Consider the following 18,547-nt stretch of genomic DNA (forward strand, 5'->3'; position numbering starts at 1 on the left):
TTGTCATTAGAGGAATGAAAAAAAAAATCCAGTACAGAACTAATGAATTAACTCATGACCTCGGGAACAAATTGACTTCAGCAGGAGCAGAATGAAGTGGTACTCAGCTTCAGATAGAATGAGATTTAGCCCCAAGTCTAGACTGACATAAAATAAAGGGATCTATCAACTATGCTTTTCTTTTTCTAAAACCAAACAAACGAACAAACAGACGGAAGGATTCTTCTGGCTGTGGTCTACTGGCTTCTTGCTTTTGGTCCCATGGTGAGGCAGAACATTGTGGTGGGGAGCACATAGTTAAAGAAAACTGTTTACATCATGATGGCTAGGAGGGCTGAAGTCCCATTAGCTCCATAGTGACCTCATTTCCACTTGTCTCATTTCTTTTTTTCAAAAATTGTGTGTGTGTGTGTGTGTGTGTGTGTGTGTGTGTGTGTGTTTGGTGGGCGGTTTGTGGGTGTGTGTGGTATGCATTCAAACACATGTCTACCACAATGCTGAAACACATTCCTACATTTTCTAATGACTTGTGATGAAGGTAGGTGATCACTTTCTCTGAGAAAAGAAGAACCATTGCATGTCATTGGACTCCAAAGTGATCATAGAATATTCCTTAGTATTTTCTCTACATGGATCATAATTATGGAACAGGTTTGGAGCTAAAACTTGAATAATTTCTTGTGGCAGTTTTGACCATCTTGCTGAGTGACTTTTCTCTGTTAATCTAGTGATGTATACAGTGATGTCAGCGATGACAGCTTTCCAGAGGCAAAGCTTGCTGAACTGGATATCAACTGAAGCTCTTTCTTGCCTCAGGAATAGCAGAAGCTACCTAAGAGGGTAAGAATTCATTGTTGGAAAGGTAGAACTGATTCCTAGAATTGGTTCTCTGACTTTCACACACAGACTGTGGCCCAGTTGTGCTTCCTCTGTCTCTCTGTCTCTCTGTCTCTCTGTCTCTCTGTCTCTCTGTCTCTCTGTCTCTCTGTCTCTCTGTCTCTGTCTGTCTCTGTCTGTCTGTCTCTCTCTCTCTCTCTCTCTCTCTCTCTCTCTCTCTCTCTCACACATTTATACACATACATATTAGTAAAAGAAAGAAAAAATAAAATAGGAGGCCAGAGAAATGGCTCAGTAACTTAAAGCACTGGCTGGAGAACCCAGGTTTGATTCCCAGCACCCAAATGGTATAGCTCATGACTATCTACAACTCCAGTTCTAGGCTATCTGATTGATGCCTTCTTGTGGCCTCTGTGGGTACCAGGCACATACATGGCACACAGACATGCATACAGGCAAACACTCATCACATAAAATAAAATAAGTCCTTAAAAAGTTTTAAAAATAAAGCTTAACAGAATAGAAAAACTGTCTTGCTGGATGTGTCATAGGTCACTCATAGCAGAGCAGATTCTCTTGGCTTTGTATAAAGTAAGATAGTACCGGGCTGCAGGGCTGGGTCAGTGGTTAAGAGTACATGTGGATCTTGCAGATAGCCTGGGTTCTTTTCACAGCACCCACATTGCAGTTTACAATGAGCTGTAACTGTAGTTCCAGGGCATCTGATGCTCTCTTCCAACCAATGACAGCAGCAGGCACACTGTGTTGCATATACATACATGCAGTCAAAGCACAGATACACATAAAATAAGTCTGAAAATTAAAATTTAAAGATAGTATTGTTTCTTTGCAAGAAGCGACTAGAGATAGGATTGGTTTTAAAGGGCAGCTTATTTCCTTTGTTACTATATTCTGTATTCTAAGAGAGGACAGCATCATGGGTAGTGTCACTCAGTTTATACTTGGAGACACATGTCACTCTAGACGTTATGGCAGGCCTTGGTTGATATGCAGATATTTAGATGGAACACCTGCTTTTGAACAACTTATCAAGAGCTCACTGCTCTGTTCAGTGGGAGGCAGTTGCACAGTAATAGAATGCTTTTCTGGCTTGCCTGGGGCCCAAGTTCAATTCCCTGAGTTGCAAAGCAAGAACAAAAGAACCACAACGACTTGTGTCACTCTATTGTGAGCTCTCGGTATATTATTCTCTTTATCTGAGGGATAAGTGGAATGACATTATAGATGACGACCTTCAGGAACAAACTAAAATGTTGTAAAGATTAATAGGGATGATTTTAAAGGTGTGTATTATTCACTGTTTGATGTAACTAATACTTGCCTTTTTTTTTTAAGCCTCTGAAGTAATTATACGTAAGATGAAGGAATTGTCTGAAGAAACCACCACACTGTTCCCTAGACATGGGCTGTGAAGATTCAAAGAGAATCTGAAAATGTTTACTTCATGAAACAGAACCAAAGGGATCTTTTTTTTTTTCCCTCCAGAGGCAGCCTGTAGTATTCACACATTTCTATACTTAATTAAACGTAATTCAGCAGCAATCCCGGGGCAGAAAGTGTTTTTGTGTTTTGTCCAGAACATAGTGAGTTCAAAGTGGTAAGCAGGAACTGGGGGAAATTTGCCTTCACAGTATGACATGGGTAAGGTGGCGGGCATGTGTTATAAACAATTTTGGGTTTAAAAATGAGTTGTTCTCTTACCTGGATATGAACCGTAGGTTAATGTGGGAGTTAAGATTATTTCATGTTCTCGTTCTGTTTATTTCCAATATATCCATTTTCTCAAATATGAAATGTAAAGAGGATCTGAAAATTCAGGAATTGGGATAAGTTGGGCCAAGTTCCATCTCTTCAACCCACACAGAGGAGCAAACCAACTCCATAAGTCTTCTGACCCCAGCATGCACACACATAGACACACACTAAAAAACATTAAAAATAAAGCAAAAATTTCCTTTTTAATTCAAATTACTTTTATTATTCTTTTGACAACTTCATACATATATAGAATCATTTTAGTCATTTTAATCTTTTCAAAGCACTTATTTATTTATTATTCATATCCCAGTCGCTGCCCCCTTTTTATTACACTCTCATCCTGTTCTCACTGAAACCCTTCTTCTCAAATAAGTCCCTATTTTATTTTCATGTCTTTTTTATTGTTTTGTCTTTTTCTTATTGAGTCAGCATCTCGCAGCATAGTGCAAACCGACGTGGAACTTATTGTGTAGTCCACTATAGCCTTGACTCGCTGTGATCCTCTGGCCTCAACCACCTATGAGTTAGGATTATAGGTGTGAGCTGTTCTGCTCTGCTCAAGATCAGCATTTTTGTTTGTTTGTTTCTTTTGAGACATGTTTTCTTTACATAGATCTGGCTATCCTGGAACTCACTATGTAGACCAGGCTGGCCTCAAACTCACAAAGTTATGCCAGCCTCTGTTTCTCAGGTGCTGGAGTTAAAGGTGTGTACAAACATGCTTGGCTAACATTTTTTTAAATTGGAAAAAAAATAACAATTTTAAAGTAAATTATGCAGTGGCATTTATTGATAGTGCACAGCTCTCAGTTTTAAGAAATTATTCCAGGAATGACCTCTGTTCCCATCGGCAGTCACTCCGGAGGCAGTCCTCTATGTGTATACCCTGGCAACAGTTACAGCCAGATTGATCAGGGCAACTTGGAAAGAAAAGAAAGCACAGCCCAACCTCTACATGAGCAGACTTGTTCTTTAACCAAAACGACTGAAGGACACCCGTCTCCCCTTGGTAGTGGACACTTGTGGGCACATGGCACAGGAGGGTTGGGGACTTCATAGGACGGAAAAGAAGACTTTGGGCATGGAAGATTCCACCTGCAGGCTCAAAGCTCAGTTCCCCCGAAGGCTCAAAGTGGCAGATAGCAGGGGAGGTTGATATGCTGATCCTCTTATCAGGAGAGTCCTGACTCCTGACCCCCACCCTCAGGATGTTTATCAGTAAAGTCAACTTTCCAGCCCAGAGTTTCTCAGCCCACCGGAGACTTTTTTTTAAAAGGTCATTAACCCTTCTTTCCAGTCCTTGAGGACTGATTAGAAGTAGGGAGTTGACATATTCTGTCATTGGCTGTTTTCTTCAAGAAGGGGGACAACAGGGACAACAGGGACAGGAGGGAGTGTGGATAGGCTCTGTGCCCAGGACCTAAGGGGGCAGGATTGATTTTTTGTAGCAGGAGGAACATTTTTAACTTCATTGGCTATAGTGCATTCTGTGGTTGCCTTCATACACTCCTACAGGATCCTTGGAAAACAGTTAGCTGGGGTGAGGGTGAGGGCATATAGCAAGATGAGACATCAGACTGGGGACCCAGTAGGTGATCTTAGCCAGGGGAGCCATTAGCCCTAATGCTAACCTAGTAATGGCAGTGATTTAATCCAGGAGGAAGTTCTGTGGAAGGTTTAAAAGTTAAGGTAAAACGTTAAGTATGAGGATAATTGGACTTAGGAGGGAAGAAGTGATCAAAGGAAGAACCTGAGTGGGAGGGAACCAAAGGCCCTCCATGGTAGGGGCATTTTTTTAAGGATTACTACTGCTATGATGAAACACCATGATGAAAAACAAGTTGGAGAGGAAAGAGTTTCTTTGGTTTATTCACTGATTCATAGTCCACTGACGGAAGCCAAGGTAAGGACTCCACGGGGAACTTGGAGGAAGGAGCTGATGCAGAGACTAGGAAGAATTGTTATGTGACTTGCTCCTCATAGCTTGCTCAGCCTGCTTTCTTAGAGAAGCCAGGACCACTAGCCCAGGTGGGACACCATCTACAATGGGCTGGGCCCTCCCCATGAATCACTAAGAAAATGGCTAATGGGCTGATCTTTTGGAGGCATTTTGTTTTTCCAATTGAGGTTCCCTCCTCTCAGATGACCCTAGCTTGTATCAAGTTGATAGAAAACTACTCGGCACACTCATCATTGAATCTTTTCTGGCTCCTATGCCTTTGAGCCCTAACCTCTAAGCATTTTTGGTTTGTTACTGTGGAAGCAGCATTGTTCCTGGAGAAGGATGCAGATCCCATCTTCATCAGTGGTCAGGATTCCTAGTCTGCTAGCATTTTGAAGTACTGAAGCAGCCAAAGAAGCGAGCTAGTCCTGAAGGATGTGAAGATGATCTGAAATTGCTTTAAGGTTTCCTGAGAGCTAGCGAGACAGGTTAACTGATGTGCGGAAGCCTCCAGTCTACTGTTTTAGTTCTGAGTCCTGAAAAAAGGGCTCAGAGTGGCAAGAAGAGGGATGAGTTGAATGGCTCATTAGTCCCTCTTTCAGAGGTCACCCGAACTGCTTTTAGGAGGTTGGGTGCACAGAACTCTTAACTGCTTAGAGCTGACAAAGGGGTGATGTAGAAAGGGCAGCTTAATCAAGTGCCTCAGAGGAGGGTCCATCTAAGGGGCCACCGTAAACTTAACAGATGGCAAAGATCCAGAACATATGACAGCCATTTGATGACAACATTTTATCTCAGTTAGAGGAAACTGGGCCTAGAGATTTCAGCAGAAATAGTAGGCATCAGGACCCAGCTTCTCACTGACAGCAGCCTGCCTAACACTTGGCTGATTATCCTTTGAGTCTCTGTTGGGACCTGTAAATCTCAAAGTGTTAGCTCCTTCAGTTAGCATGCTAGTGTGGGAGGCATGTGACTAGGGATGTCTTTATGTCCTCTTACAAGCCAGTAAATGTATCATGCAAAGACTGTATCAAAGTGAAAACAAAACATTAAAATCACAAAATAATACCTTGGAGTCAGATGTTTTTTCCTTGGTCCAGTAGAAAGGAATGTAGTGATTGGCAGAGGGCTCAGTGGGATCATGAAGGGGCTGCCATTTTGACTTGTACCATGTGGCCGCATTACCCAGGATGATGGTGAACATCGCATTTGCCTTTATGATATAAGCAAAGATGGAGACCAAATTATATCATTTCTTCCATCACCAGCCAGGAGGGCAGCAAACCACATGGTTGCTTTCTGCTCAGTGTGAACTTACCCCTATGGTAAAGTGAGTTCATCCCACATGGGTATTCCAAGGACCTATGGAGTCCACCATTTCAGAGATCAATTGTAGATCATCATACCCTTTTCTTTTAAAACATATTAGTTAGGTGGGCTAGTATTGGCTATAGCAGAAGATGGTACCTATAGCCTAGGTAGGTAGGCCCAACATAGTACAACAAAGGGGCAAAGAATTTCATGACCTCAGCTCAAGGAAGCTGAGTCTGCAAGTCGCTGATAGAGTAGCCGGAATCACCACATGATGTTCCTCTCAGAAGGCCAGAAGACAGGGGAGATAAAGGTGCCCTGGAGATGAACTTCCTAAGGAATATTCCAGAATTGGGTGAGGCTTGGGCTGTTTTGCATTTTCTCAGTCACAGGTTCAGAGGGCCAGCCTGACCCGGGCCAGGGGTTTGGAGGACTTTGAGTCTGGAGCAGGAAGGGTAAATTAGCCTCAGAATCAGCTTCTCACTGAACTTAAATAGCACAGGACAATTTGCTAACACAGTTTACTGTGGTTTGCTTTGATAGAAAGGGGGTCTTAATAAGCATCTGACAGAGTTTAGAGAATTAGGTTTAGAAGTCTGAGCAGGTAAAATCTGATGTTCAGAAATGGAGGAATAAAACAAAGGACAGGGCTAAGAAAGGGATTTACAGGTGGTGACTTTAGATCTTCCGCCATTCTGTTTTATGAAATTATTTACATTGCTGAGGATTTGAAAGTTTAAAGTACTAGCCAGTTTGTTACTGGGTCCAGATATCAGTCTACAGGCTTTACTAATGCCTTAGAGCTTAAGAAAAACCAAAAGTGTAGGGATGGATATCTTGGACACCATTTTAGACAACATAAGGGCTTATAAGGCTCTTTCAGATAAGTTGTCACCTACAACTAGAAAGTGGCTAGAAACGAGTCATCAGGGGCTGGAATGAGCACCTCCAATTCCAATGACCTGGAAGCCAAAGGTAAGATGCTGGAAGAATCCCTGGTGTTCAAAATCCCTATGACCTGGAAGGCAAAGCCAGAGTACCCCTAGAGTCTGAACATGTGGACTAAACCTGGACCTTACCTTGGAGTGTGTACTGAATTGTTGTGGTTGAACTGTGAAAGTCTCTGTTCCAGAGATCAGAGGATCCAAGGGAGAGAGCAAGAGAGAAAGGCAGATGAGGGAAGAGACCTAAATTGAGCTTATGTGGCACACCCCAAACCTAGAGGTTTCAAGTTACAACTGGGCCATTAAGAAAGCTCCCTCACCTACCTCAATGGGAGCAGGTCTCAGAAAAGAGATGAAGATGCATAAGGGGAGAGAGGAAAGGAAGCCCAAAGAGAGAGGCAGGGGTGCGGGAGCTCAAAACCCCTTCTGGTTTTTGGCACCAGCTATTACATCAGGATCAATGGAGGTGACTTGGAAATATAAGCACAAAACCCAATTCTACACAAGCAGAATTGTTCCTTAATCAGAGTGGACACTGTGTGCATGTGACACAGAAGGGTTGGGCAGAAAAGAAGACTTTGGGCATGGATGATTCCACCTGCAGGTCAGTCCCCCTGCAGGCTCAAAGTGGCAGATAGCAGGGGAGGTTGGTATGCTGATCCTCTTATCAGGGGAGTCCTGACTCCCCTTCCTCCCCGCTCAGGATGTTTATCAGTAAAGTCAACTTTCCAGTCCAGAGTTCCTCAGCCCATCGGGGACTGTTTTTTTTTTTTTTTTTTTTTAAGGTCATTAGTCCCTCAGCAGCCACGAATCCTCCCTTTTTTTGTATTTTCCTACTCTAATGGTTCACAAGAGTGAAATTGGACGCTGTATGTGAGCCTTTGTGTCTGGTTTCTTTCATTGAACACAAATTTAAATTACCCTCAAATGCCATGCTCCAATGTAATAACTGTTCCTTGAAGTTTTACAGTAACAGAACAGAGAACAGAAAACACCTTCTGATACATAGATGAAAACATCAGGTAGGTAGGTTTCAGCAGAGCAGGGAAGTATCTGCTATAGGCCTGATGACATTTTAGATTGGCGGAAGCTAGGGTTCTGTTTGTACATTCCAAATGGATTTACCTAATAGTCACAAGGATGTTAGGTCATACACAGAGGTAGGTAATGAATGGCTATTTAGGGGGTCCAAAATATCCTGAGATAATTTGGCTATTGACTTGCAACATTCAAGTTTCTTCACAACAATTGAAGTTCAGCCTTGCAAAATGTTCATTGTAGATATGGCTTTCTCTGGGACTTTGGGTAACTTAGCTGTTCATATTAAAGCTTTTTTATGCTAATTTTATTTTTAATTTTAGTTTAGGCTTATTTATTTTTATTTTACGTGTGTAAGTGTTAGCCAGGCAGTGGTGGCGCACGCCTTTAATCCCAGCACTTGGGACGCAGAGGCAGGCAGATTTCTGAATTCTAGGCCAGTGTGGTCTACAGAGTGAGTTCCAGGACAGCCAGGGCTATACAGAGAAACCCTGTCTCAAAAAACCAAAAAACCAAACCAAACCAAACCAAATCAAAACAAAAAACCACCACCACCAACAACGTGTGCAAGTGTTATACCTGGATGTATGTATATATACCATGTGTTTTCAGTTACCTGGGTGGTTGAGACTAACCATATGAATGATGGATCTGAATCCAGGTTCTCTGTAAGAGCTGTTAATCCCAGAGATGCAATGAGAAAGACTGACCCAAATCATCATGGCCAAATTCATTAAAGAAAACAGTTAATTAAAACAAGCTTTTAAAAAATTAACCACTCCATTCATTTACATCTCAAATGATATCCCACTTCCCAGTTACCCTTCCACAACCCCCACCCCACCCTCTCCCCCCTGCTTCTATGAGGGTGTTCCCCCACCCACCCACCCTCTTCCACCCTACCACTCTAGCATTCCCCTACACTGGGGCATCAAACCTCCACAGGACCAAGGGCCTCCCCTCCCATTGATGCCAGATAAGGCCATCCTCTGCTACATATGTATCTGGAGCCATGGATCCCTCCCTGTACACTCCTTGGTTGTTGGTCCAGTCCCTGGGAACACTGGATAGTCCAGCCATCTGACAAGTATATAGACTGCCTCCCCATAATTTGGGATTCAAGAGGTCAGCCTTGGACATGGGGAAAACAAGGTTTGTATAGCTTACAGGTAGGGGGTTTCCACATGAGGTTTTGGTGAGTGAAACAGGCAGGGTTACCGGAGCAGAACATAAGTATTACAAGTTAGTCCTAATGACCTGCTGAAACAAAGACATGGTTGCAAAGTGGGCATAACAAGGGAATCATAACAACAGGTAGTTGTAACAAACCATTTGAAATAAAGGTAGGGTTGTGAGATAGTTATTGACTTTTTGAAACAAAGGGATGGTTGCCATATTCTGGAACAGGCAGTGCAGAACCATTTCAAGTTAAGGTCACACACAGGTGGAGCATAGCCCAATTTTTGAGAAATAGAGGTTTCATCATAAACAGGAATGAATTTAGTTTGTCTTTACTGTAAGGTGGCTTTCAAGCCTATGATGGAGGTAGGCCGGTTCATCACAGCAAGAACTCTTAACTGCTGAGCCATCTCTCTGGTCCCTCACATACTCATTTAAATATTTTAACTTCTTTTTTGGTGGTTTTGTTTTTTGGCTTTTAAGCATTTTCTTTTCAATGCTGTAAGGTGCTACACCATTATTTTGTAAGATGCTACAGAAATCTCAGCTACCCAAGACATGCAAAATGGAAACAAATCTTTGTGGTAAAAAAAATAATATTAAATTGCTTCAGTGTTCCACTTGTGAAAATTATAGCAATAAGACCACTAGAGGCTGTGAATGAAAAGCCCAGGTTAAAAGCGGTAATAGGCCTAGCTGAGAAAGAAGAATTCACTCACAAAGGGGACACTTTAACATCACAAAGGAGTAGGCTGGTTTAAATGGACATTTTCAATTTTAATGATCCTGATTTCTTAAGTCACTTAACAATTGAGTGCTTTTGCTGCCACTAATGAGGCAGTAAATAGGCTCAGAAGGAAGAACACTTAAGAAACAACCAGCCTCTTGGTTGCTGCCTCCCGTGTGTGTGTGTGTGTGTGTGTGTGTGTGTGTGTGTGTGTGTGTGTGTGTGTGTGAGAGAGAGAGAGAGAGAGAGAGAGAGAGAGAGAGAGAGAGAGAGAGAGAGAGGAGATTCCTTCAACTTGGAATCTAGCAAAGAACAGAACAAATACCCAAGTGACCACCATGTCATTGTCCTAGTTTGCTTCCTGTCCTTGTGATGAAACACTGACAAAAAGCAACTTTGGGAGGAAAGAGTGTATTTGCCTTGAAGTTTACCGTCTATCGCTGAGGGAAGCCAAGGCAGAAGCCTGGAGGCAGGAACTGAAGCAAAGACTACTGGAGGGATGCTGTTTACTGGCTTGCTTTCCATGGCTTGCTCATGACTTGTTTTATTCAAACCAGTACTGTCTGCCCAAGGCTGGCACCACCCACAGTGGGTTGTACCCTCTTACATTAATCAGTTACCAAGAAAATGCCTCACAGATATGGATGGCCACAGAGCAGACTGATGGAGGCAATTTCTCAGTTGAGGTTCTCTTCCTAGTTGACTCTAGCTTGTGTGCAGTGGACATAAATTCACCAGCCCACAAGGGAACACCTAGAAAATTACTCTAAATTGCTTACTCAACAAGTTATCTTTTTATTGGCATATAGTCAATGTACACAGTACTGGGTTTTATACAGGTGTGTAATTATTTTGACCATATTTCCACTCTATATTCCCTTAGTCTTCCCTGTAAGGAAAGGTTTCGTTTTGTTTTGTTTCCTAGCAAAGAATTCCTACTGGAATGCATATTTCCTGAACCCATCCCCTGTCCCTGTTACATCAGATTGGGAAGCCAAGCTTCCACCAATGGGATGAGACTCAGTCATCACCTAAGTTAGGGATAAAGGACAGAAAGCATCTTGGCCAAAGTGTGCTTGTTAGGCCGCTGTGGGTTCCGGCACACCCTTTCTCCAAAAAGAATTGCCTTGCCAAGCTACTTGCACCTTGTTCACATGTTCCTTTGCATGACAAAAGGGTTGTTCTCGTTTCTAATGTTCCCTTTCTCTGCCACCGCATCCATTCTCCGTGTTTCCTTACACTTTCTCTTCTACTTTTTTTTTTTTTTTAAAGATTTATTTATTATATGTAAGTACACTGTAGCTGTCTTCAGACACTCCAGAAGAGGGAGTCAGATCTCGTTAAGGATGGTTGTGAGCCACCATATGGTTGCTGCGATTTGAACTCTGTACCTTTGGAAGAGCAGTCGGGAGCTCTTACCCGCTGAGCCATCTCACCAGCCCTCTCTTCTACTTTTGTGGTTTTATGTATCTCTATAAAATATAGGATCCAAAAATGAAGGAGAATTTGATGCCTGTCTTTCTAAATCTGTCAATTCACTTAATAATCTTCAGGGTCATTAAGATGGCTCAGTGGGTAAAGGCACCTGCTGGCAAACCTGATGACATGATACCCCTTCTCCTAATAAAGCTCATTGCTGAAGGGGAATTGGTGTCAGCTCCTTTTCCAAATGAACCCACCATGCAACGAACCCACTATGCAGCTGCTCTTCTCTGAAATCTAACAAAGTCCTACAAGGAGTATTTAGAAGATGCTTTTGTTTAAATGCTCTGACTCCTCACTTGGTCTCACAACAGAACTAAAAGCAGGATGGAAACCTGGCATCTTTGCCTTCCTTTTTCATCTATCTCCCCTACTTTACACTTGATTCCTGCTTGACTCTGCACACAGAACCAATGGCTACCTATCTAGGAATGGGTGATAACTAACCAATCTTATCCCTCCTCTGGTCTGAAGGTACAAAGATAAGACTAAGGCATATTCTTGTCAGCAGCTCCCTGTCCCCCTGCCCCCCACATGCAAGGCACCTAAAAGTCTCCACTCACTGCCAGATCCCCTGGAGCTGGAGCTGCCTGATGGGGGTGCTGGGAATCGAACTCTAGTCTTCTGCAAGAACAGCAAGTGCTCTTGATCACCGAGCCATCTCTCTAAAGCCTCCCACCCACCCCACCCCCTTATGAAATTGATAGCTCAACCCTTCATGGTCACTTTTGCTGCTGTGATTTTTTTTCCTTGAACTTTCGATTTAGTTGAGTCTTTTTTTTTTTTTTTAAAGTTGTGCATTCATGCACATCTATCACGTTAGGTCAGCAGTAAGCACTGGCACTGTGCTTCCTCGAGGGATGAGCCTCTGCAAGTCATAGATGGTGCATCAGTGAGGTGAGAGACTCAGACACATGAAGTGGAAAAAACATATCATTTCCTTTGCCTGTGTTAGGTTCATGACCGACGTTCCCATAACAAAAGACAGATTCACAAGGGGAAACCCCCATTATTTAATATGAATTTTGTGTTTTACGGGACCCTCATTAAAAAATGAAGAGATGAAACATACTATGGGGTATGTCAGGTCTAATGAAGAGAGTCATGGAGACATAGTAAGGTAAAGCATTATAGTAGCTTGGTAATGGCTACCTCCAAATATAGGTGTTACCAGATTCTTAAGGTTCCTATAGCCTGTGTGACCCAGGACAGAGATTAATGGAAGGAAATAGATTTGTTCAAATCCAGTCTTGAGGAAATCAGAGGATATTTGAATATTCCATTTCAAATATTCGTTTGTTTGTGTTTGGGGCAGTGTGTGTGTGTGTGTGTGTGTGTGTATGTATGTGTGTGGTGGGGCTCAGGTGCAGTGGGAGTAATGAACAGAAACTCTAAGTTCTGGGAAGGGTCTTCCTCGACAGCTCCTGCCTCCCTGTTTCTTCCTCCTCAGAATGAGCCTCTGCCTCCAGGGCCAGCTTCATTATCTCTTTTCCAACCAACTTTTTTTTTCTGCAAGTTCCTTCATAGACTCTAAGCCCAGAGTCTAAAGAGAGGAGTGGGTGTTACAGAAGCCCCTCTAGAACAGCATCAGGGAGATGAGGGATGAGATTAGGGAAAAGATGAGAAGACAAGGTGCAAGAAGTAGCTTCTTCTTGATTGGTACCTAAGACGGGCACCTCTCATCCCAGGATCTCATGACCTGCTTCAGGGGAATGTCAACATCTGTCCTGGGCTTCTTGATCAGCTTCAGGGATGGAAGAAAGGAGAAGGCCCAAGAGACATTCCTGTATGTGCTTGTCTCTAAGATTCCTTCATCTTAAAATAGCTACCACACCAATAATGTTTGATGCACTGGATTTCACCTCAAACAGCTTATTGATTTTATTATTCATGTCTGTGCATATTTGGAAAAGATGTTTCCAAGTACCCAAGATGCCATCCAGCTTGGTTTCTTCAGAGTGAGGGGTCCATTTTCCACAGCCATGACCTCTCCAGCATGACTTGCTTTTTCTGAGAAGATTGCCAGTAAGAAGCTACAGACTTGAGTGGATGCCATTTGATTATGGCATTTTGTTGATTTTTAGACAGGACATCACTATGGAGCTCTGCCCGGCCTGGAACCCACAGAAGGTCTGCTTCTGCCTTCCCAGGTGCTGGCTTTATATGCGCATGCTGCTGGTAACACCAGGCTATTTATTTTTCTTTTTCACACAGTTACTCATTCTATAGTCTAAGCTGTCCCGGAACACCTCATATATTCCAGGCTGGCCTCAAACTCAAGATTATCCTCACCTCCTAAATGCTGGAATTGCAGATATGAGTCACCATGCCCAGCTGGAACTAATTTTAAAGCCTAAACAATTTAGATTGTCTATTTTTTTCTTCCCTGCCGTTTTCTTGAAACAAAAACTTTTAAAAATGTATGTTTGCTGTTGGTTTCTTTCCTCCGGGGAGACTGCTTTTAGTTAGTATGCTGGGAACAACATTTTGTTAGCATAAGATAAAGTCTCAGAACCTAGAGGTTAGAGCCCGTGGTCCAGAAAGCTGACCTATCTAGGCTGCATCACTGTCCTCAAGAGGGCTCTTTGAGCTAGAGATACTGCAACACAGCCCAGAGTGACAAGGCCATTTGTCATGATGGTTGCTTTTGCAGAGGAATTTAATGGTGTGACAGCAATATATATTGAATAATCCATGTTGCTGGAGTCACAATTTCTGAGAGTATTTTGACAACAAGTGTATATTGTTTTATAAGGCCTAGGATTAAAGAAAACTCAAGTAATTTTCAAGTTAGAAGGAACTTCTTTGCTGGCTCCACTGTTGCTGTTCTTTTCATGACTTTAAATATTCATTTATCTTTTTCATTTTTTGAGATATTATGCTTACATTGGCCTTTTGTTTGTTTGTTTGTTTGTTTGAGTCATGGCCTTACTATTGACTTGAACTGGCCCTGAACTCTCAGCTTCTCAAATGTAGGGATTACAAAGTATGAGCCATTGCCCACAGGCTTTCCTGCCGCTTTTGAAATACCTTGGCTTTTCTGAGTGAATAAAAAGGTTTCATGGTTTCCCTCTGTTCTCTCCTATCTTCATTCGTTTTGTTTTATTTTGCTCATTTTTGTGGTGGTGGAGATTGAAACCAGAGCCTTGGGCATGCTAGGCAGGTGCTCCACTACTAAACTCCACTCAGCCTTAGCTCTCCTTTTCCTAGCAATCCTCAGTGTACCCCAGGAGTAGAGATTTGTTGTATTCTGTTTAAGAATGGAGAAGTGGGGGCTGGAGAGATGACTCGATGGTTAAGAGCACTGGTTGCCCTTCTAGAGGACCTGGGTTTGATTGTCAGCACCTACAGGGTGACTGAGAATCATCTGTGACTCCAATTCCAGGGAATCTGATACCCCTTTCTGGCCTCTCTGAGCATCAGGCAGACATGTGGTACACAGACATACATGTAGGCAAAACATCCATATATATATATATATATATATATATATATATATATATATATATATATATATATATATGGCAGTCTGGCTTCTATGTCTGTAATTCCAGAAGTTGGGAGGTACAGGCAGGAGCACCTGAAGTTCAAGGCCAGCCTCAGCTACATAACAGATGAGAGGCCAGCCTGGGTTATAATGATGCTCTGTCTCTTTATTGTTTTAATTTTTAAAAACTTCATTATTAACATGTGTGTGTGTGTGTGTGTGCGCGTGCATGCATGCAAACATGTATACACATGTGTGCTTGTATGATGCATGTGCAAATATAGGCATGCACATGTCATAGCAAATGTGGAGGTCAACCTTTACAGTGGATTCTAAGGATCAAATTCAAGTTGTCAGGCTTTCGAAGTTTGGGTCTTTCCCTTCTAAAGCATCTCACAGGTGCATTACACAATGTCAAAAATACAAAAGAAACAAATGGCAAGGACAAGAACAGGAAAAGTAGGACTAAGTGGCTAAGCAGCTAAGCACTTGCTTAGCATAGCGAGGCTCTGGGTTCTATTTCTGCTGATGCACAAAGTGAGCATGTGGGAGAGGGGGAGATGAGAGGAACTGCAGAACATCCTACCAGCAGTACCTTTGTGTGTGTGTGGGGGGGGGGTATAGATTTGTAATTTTCTTGGAACTTAGCCACATCCATCTTGTCTATAGCACCTTTCTTGTAAAGGGAGAGAGGAATGGTTGTTGAGAGCAAAAGCGTAAAATATTTACCACTTGGCCCTCTGCAGCAAAAGCTTGTCAATTGCTGATTGTGTCATGCAAGGAAAGTTTTTTTTTTTAATTGATTGAGAATTTCACATCATGTACCCCCAATCATGTTCACCTCCCAGTACTCCCTTGTTCTCCTCTCTCCTCAAAAAGAAGGAAGTGAAAAATAGAGAAAAAAACTATTTGTTTTTATACCATATACTCACTGGACCATGGTCAAATTCCAAGTGGCAAGCCCCTGCCAGGGAGGATGAATCTTTCTCCACCTGTATCCTCTCCTGAGGCCATCAATTGAGGAGAGCTATGTGGCGGCCAGAGAGGGGTGGGGCCAGCTCTCCCACATGCTCATGAACATCAGTATGGCTTTAGGCAGCAGTCCAGGCCATGAACATCTGAATGGACTTTGGGAATAACACAGGCTGCAGATATCTACATAGACCCCTAGTCATATCAGGAGCACTGACCCACTAGTGACCCTCAGCAGATGCACACACCTCAGGGCCTTAGCATGGCCAAAGATGGCTAGATAGGCCATCCACATCAGTATGCCCCCCTGAGGCAGCAAAGCCCAAGGACATCACCAAAACCCCAGGCAGCAGAACAGACTGCATATATCCACATGGATCTTAGGCATGCTTCATCCTTGCCCGGGGCAGCATCATGAAACATATACACCAACATGGCCTCCAGTGGCATCATGGATCATGATAGTCTTTTAATGAGGTTCAATCTGGAAAGTGAACCTTTCCTCATCTTGGGCCTCTGTTATTCCCCCCAGGGGATATGACAGCTGTGCAGGATGTTCTGGGGCTGAGTCTGCACCTGCATAAGCTCCAGGCTGCTGTAAACCATCCTTCCATCTCTACTGGGTAATGACAGCATGGAAACCTCAGCTTTCTCTCTCACCTGTTATCACTATCACGTCTCCAGTTATGCCTCTTTCTTTTCTTTATTGGTTATTTTATTTATTTACATTTCAAATGTTATCCCCCTTGCTGGTTTCCCCTCTGCAAACCCTCTATCTTCCCCCCTGCTTCTTTGAGGGTGCTCCCCTACCTACCCACTCCCACCTCCCCGCCCTGGCATTCCCCTACACTGGGGTATCTAGCCTTCACAGGACCAAGGGACTCCCCTCCCATTGATGCCCTACAAGGCCATCCTCTGCTACATATGAGGCTGGAGCCATGGGTCCCTCCATGTGTACTCTTTGTTGGTGGTTTAGTCCCTGAGACCTCTGGGGGGGTCTGATTAGTTGATATTGATGTTCTTTTTATGGGGTTGCAAACCCGTTCAGCGCCTTCAGTCCTTCCTCTAACTCCTCCATTGAGATCTCTGGGAGCATCCACATCTGTATTGGTCCAGTTCTGGAAGAGCTTCTCAGGGGACAGCTATATCAGGCTCCTGTCAGCAAGCTTTTCTTGGCATCAGCAATAGTGTCTGAGTTTGTTGTCTGCAGACAGGATGGATCCCTAGGTTGGACATTCTCTGGATGGCCTTTCCTTTGGTCTCTGCTACCACTCTTTGTCCCTGAATTCCCTTTAGACAGGAACAATTCTGGGTATGTACTCACTGATCAGTGGATATTAGGAAAAAAGTTCAGAATACCCACAAAACAACTCACAGATCATATGAAGCTCAAGAATAAGGAAGACCAAAGTGTGGATGCTTCAGTCTTTCTTAGAAGAGGGAACAAAATAATCACAGAGGATAGAGGGAGGGAGGCACTTGAGAGGAAGACAGAAGGGGCAGAGGAAAAAAAGGGGGGCAGGATCAGGTGTGGGAGGCGACGAGGGGGTGAGAAGTACAGAGGGTCAGGAATTAAATGGAAGTGTGTAGCAGCGGGGAAGGGGGAACTGGGGGTAGCCACTAGAAAGTCCCAGATGCCAGGAAAACAAGAGGTTCCCAGGACCCAGTGGGGATGACATTAGCTGAAATACCCAACAAAAGGGAGAGAGAACCTGTAGAGACCATATCCAAAGGTTAGGTACAGTACCCGGTTGAGGGATGGGGCCACCCACCCATTTTAAAAATATTATGCCTCTTTCCATAACACATACACCAGTCTGTTTTTCTCTTTCCTACCTCTCCATCACATTTGCACATCATATTTGTTAATTGTAGTGGCAATGGGTGTCATCTTCCCAAGAAATTTTTTTGACAAGTCTAAAATGTAATCTAAGCTTGAAAAAACTCACTTTGCATAGTGAAAATGGTTCCTTAAACAAACAAACAAACAAACACAAACAACAACAACAAAACCATGACAGGAGATTGAAAGATTACAGAAAAATTTCAGTTTAGCCTTTGTACTCAGGAGCGTACTCTCATCCCTAGCTTTCATATTATCAGGTTGTTCTGGATTTGTCCAGAGCAATATTGTATGAAGATGATTCTTTTCTCTTTTTGGTACGTGGTTAAACATTTTTATCTTAGATAAGAGTCTATTTCTCTATTAACTAGAAAAAGAATAATAAAATAACCCTAATGGGGGAAAATGTATGTGGTAGGGAAAGACCAATACTTAATTCAACCAATCACAGGCTTGACTCTGAATTGATGCAGCCAGAGAGAGTTTAGAAGATGTGGTACCACTAGGGAAGGTATTAATATAGCGCTTAACTGGATCCTAAGGGGTGAATGGGAGGAGAGCAGATGCATCTTCTGATTATGAGTGCTGACAACACTAGTTATTGGCTAGCATCCCAGATTCTTCCCAGGGATGCTCTTGAGATGCAGTGGTCCCACCTCAAATAATGCTGCCCAGATTTGGATTTGAAGAATCCCAAATGTTAGCAATTCCTCTAGACTCCACCAGCGGCTACCTAGCAACAGCTTGCCTCCTGCCTAGTATGGGACAGGAACAAGGCATATAAGGACTGCTCTGTTTGCCTCTGCCTCTGCCTCCTCTGCCTCTGCCTCTGCCTCTGCCTCTGCCTCTGCCTCTGCCTCTGCCTCTGCCTCTGCCTCTGCCTCTGCCTCTGCCTCTGCCTCCTGGGTGCTGGGATCAAAGGTGTGCGCCACCACAGCCCAGATCACTTCCACTGATTCTTATTTCAAATATATCCCATGGACAACCCTGACAAACTCTGAAACTT

At 43.2% G+C, this 18,547-nt stretch overlaps 1 protein-coding gene across 4 annotated transcripts in view; it reads left to right on the forward strand.

Moving 5' to 3' along the window:
• The window catches only part of Ctps2 (CTP synthase 2), a 126,951-nt gene extending 124,544 nt beyond the window's left edge, over positions 1 to 2,407 (forward strand). For 3 of the 4 annotated variants that reach the window (XM_029534469.1, XM_029534470.1, XM_021187561.2), the window contains exons 18-19: positions 729 to 840; positions 2,194 to 2,400. In XM_029534469.1, the coding sequence (XP_029390329.1) occupies positions 729 to 798 (70 nt within the window). In that variant the 3' untranslated portion in view covers positions 799 to 840; positions 2,194 to 2,400. Of the gene's footprint in view, positions 1 to 728; positions 841 to 2,193 lie in introns of all 4 variants that reach the window. The other variant, XM_021187565.2, reaches the window with a different exon arrangement.
• Positions 2,408 to 18,547: the final 16,140 nt, after the last annotated feature.

Source organism: Mus pahari, chromosome X (assembly GCF_900095145.1).
Source record: "Mus pahari chromosome X, PAHARI_EIJ_v1.1, whole genome shotgun sequence".
NCBI classification, from domain to species: Eukaryota; Metazoa; Chordata; class Mammalia; order Rodentia; family Muridae; genus Mus; species Mus pahari.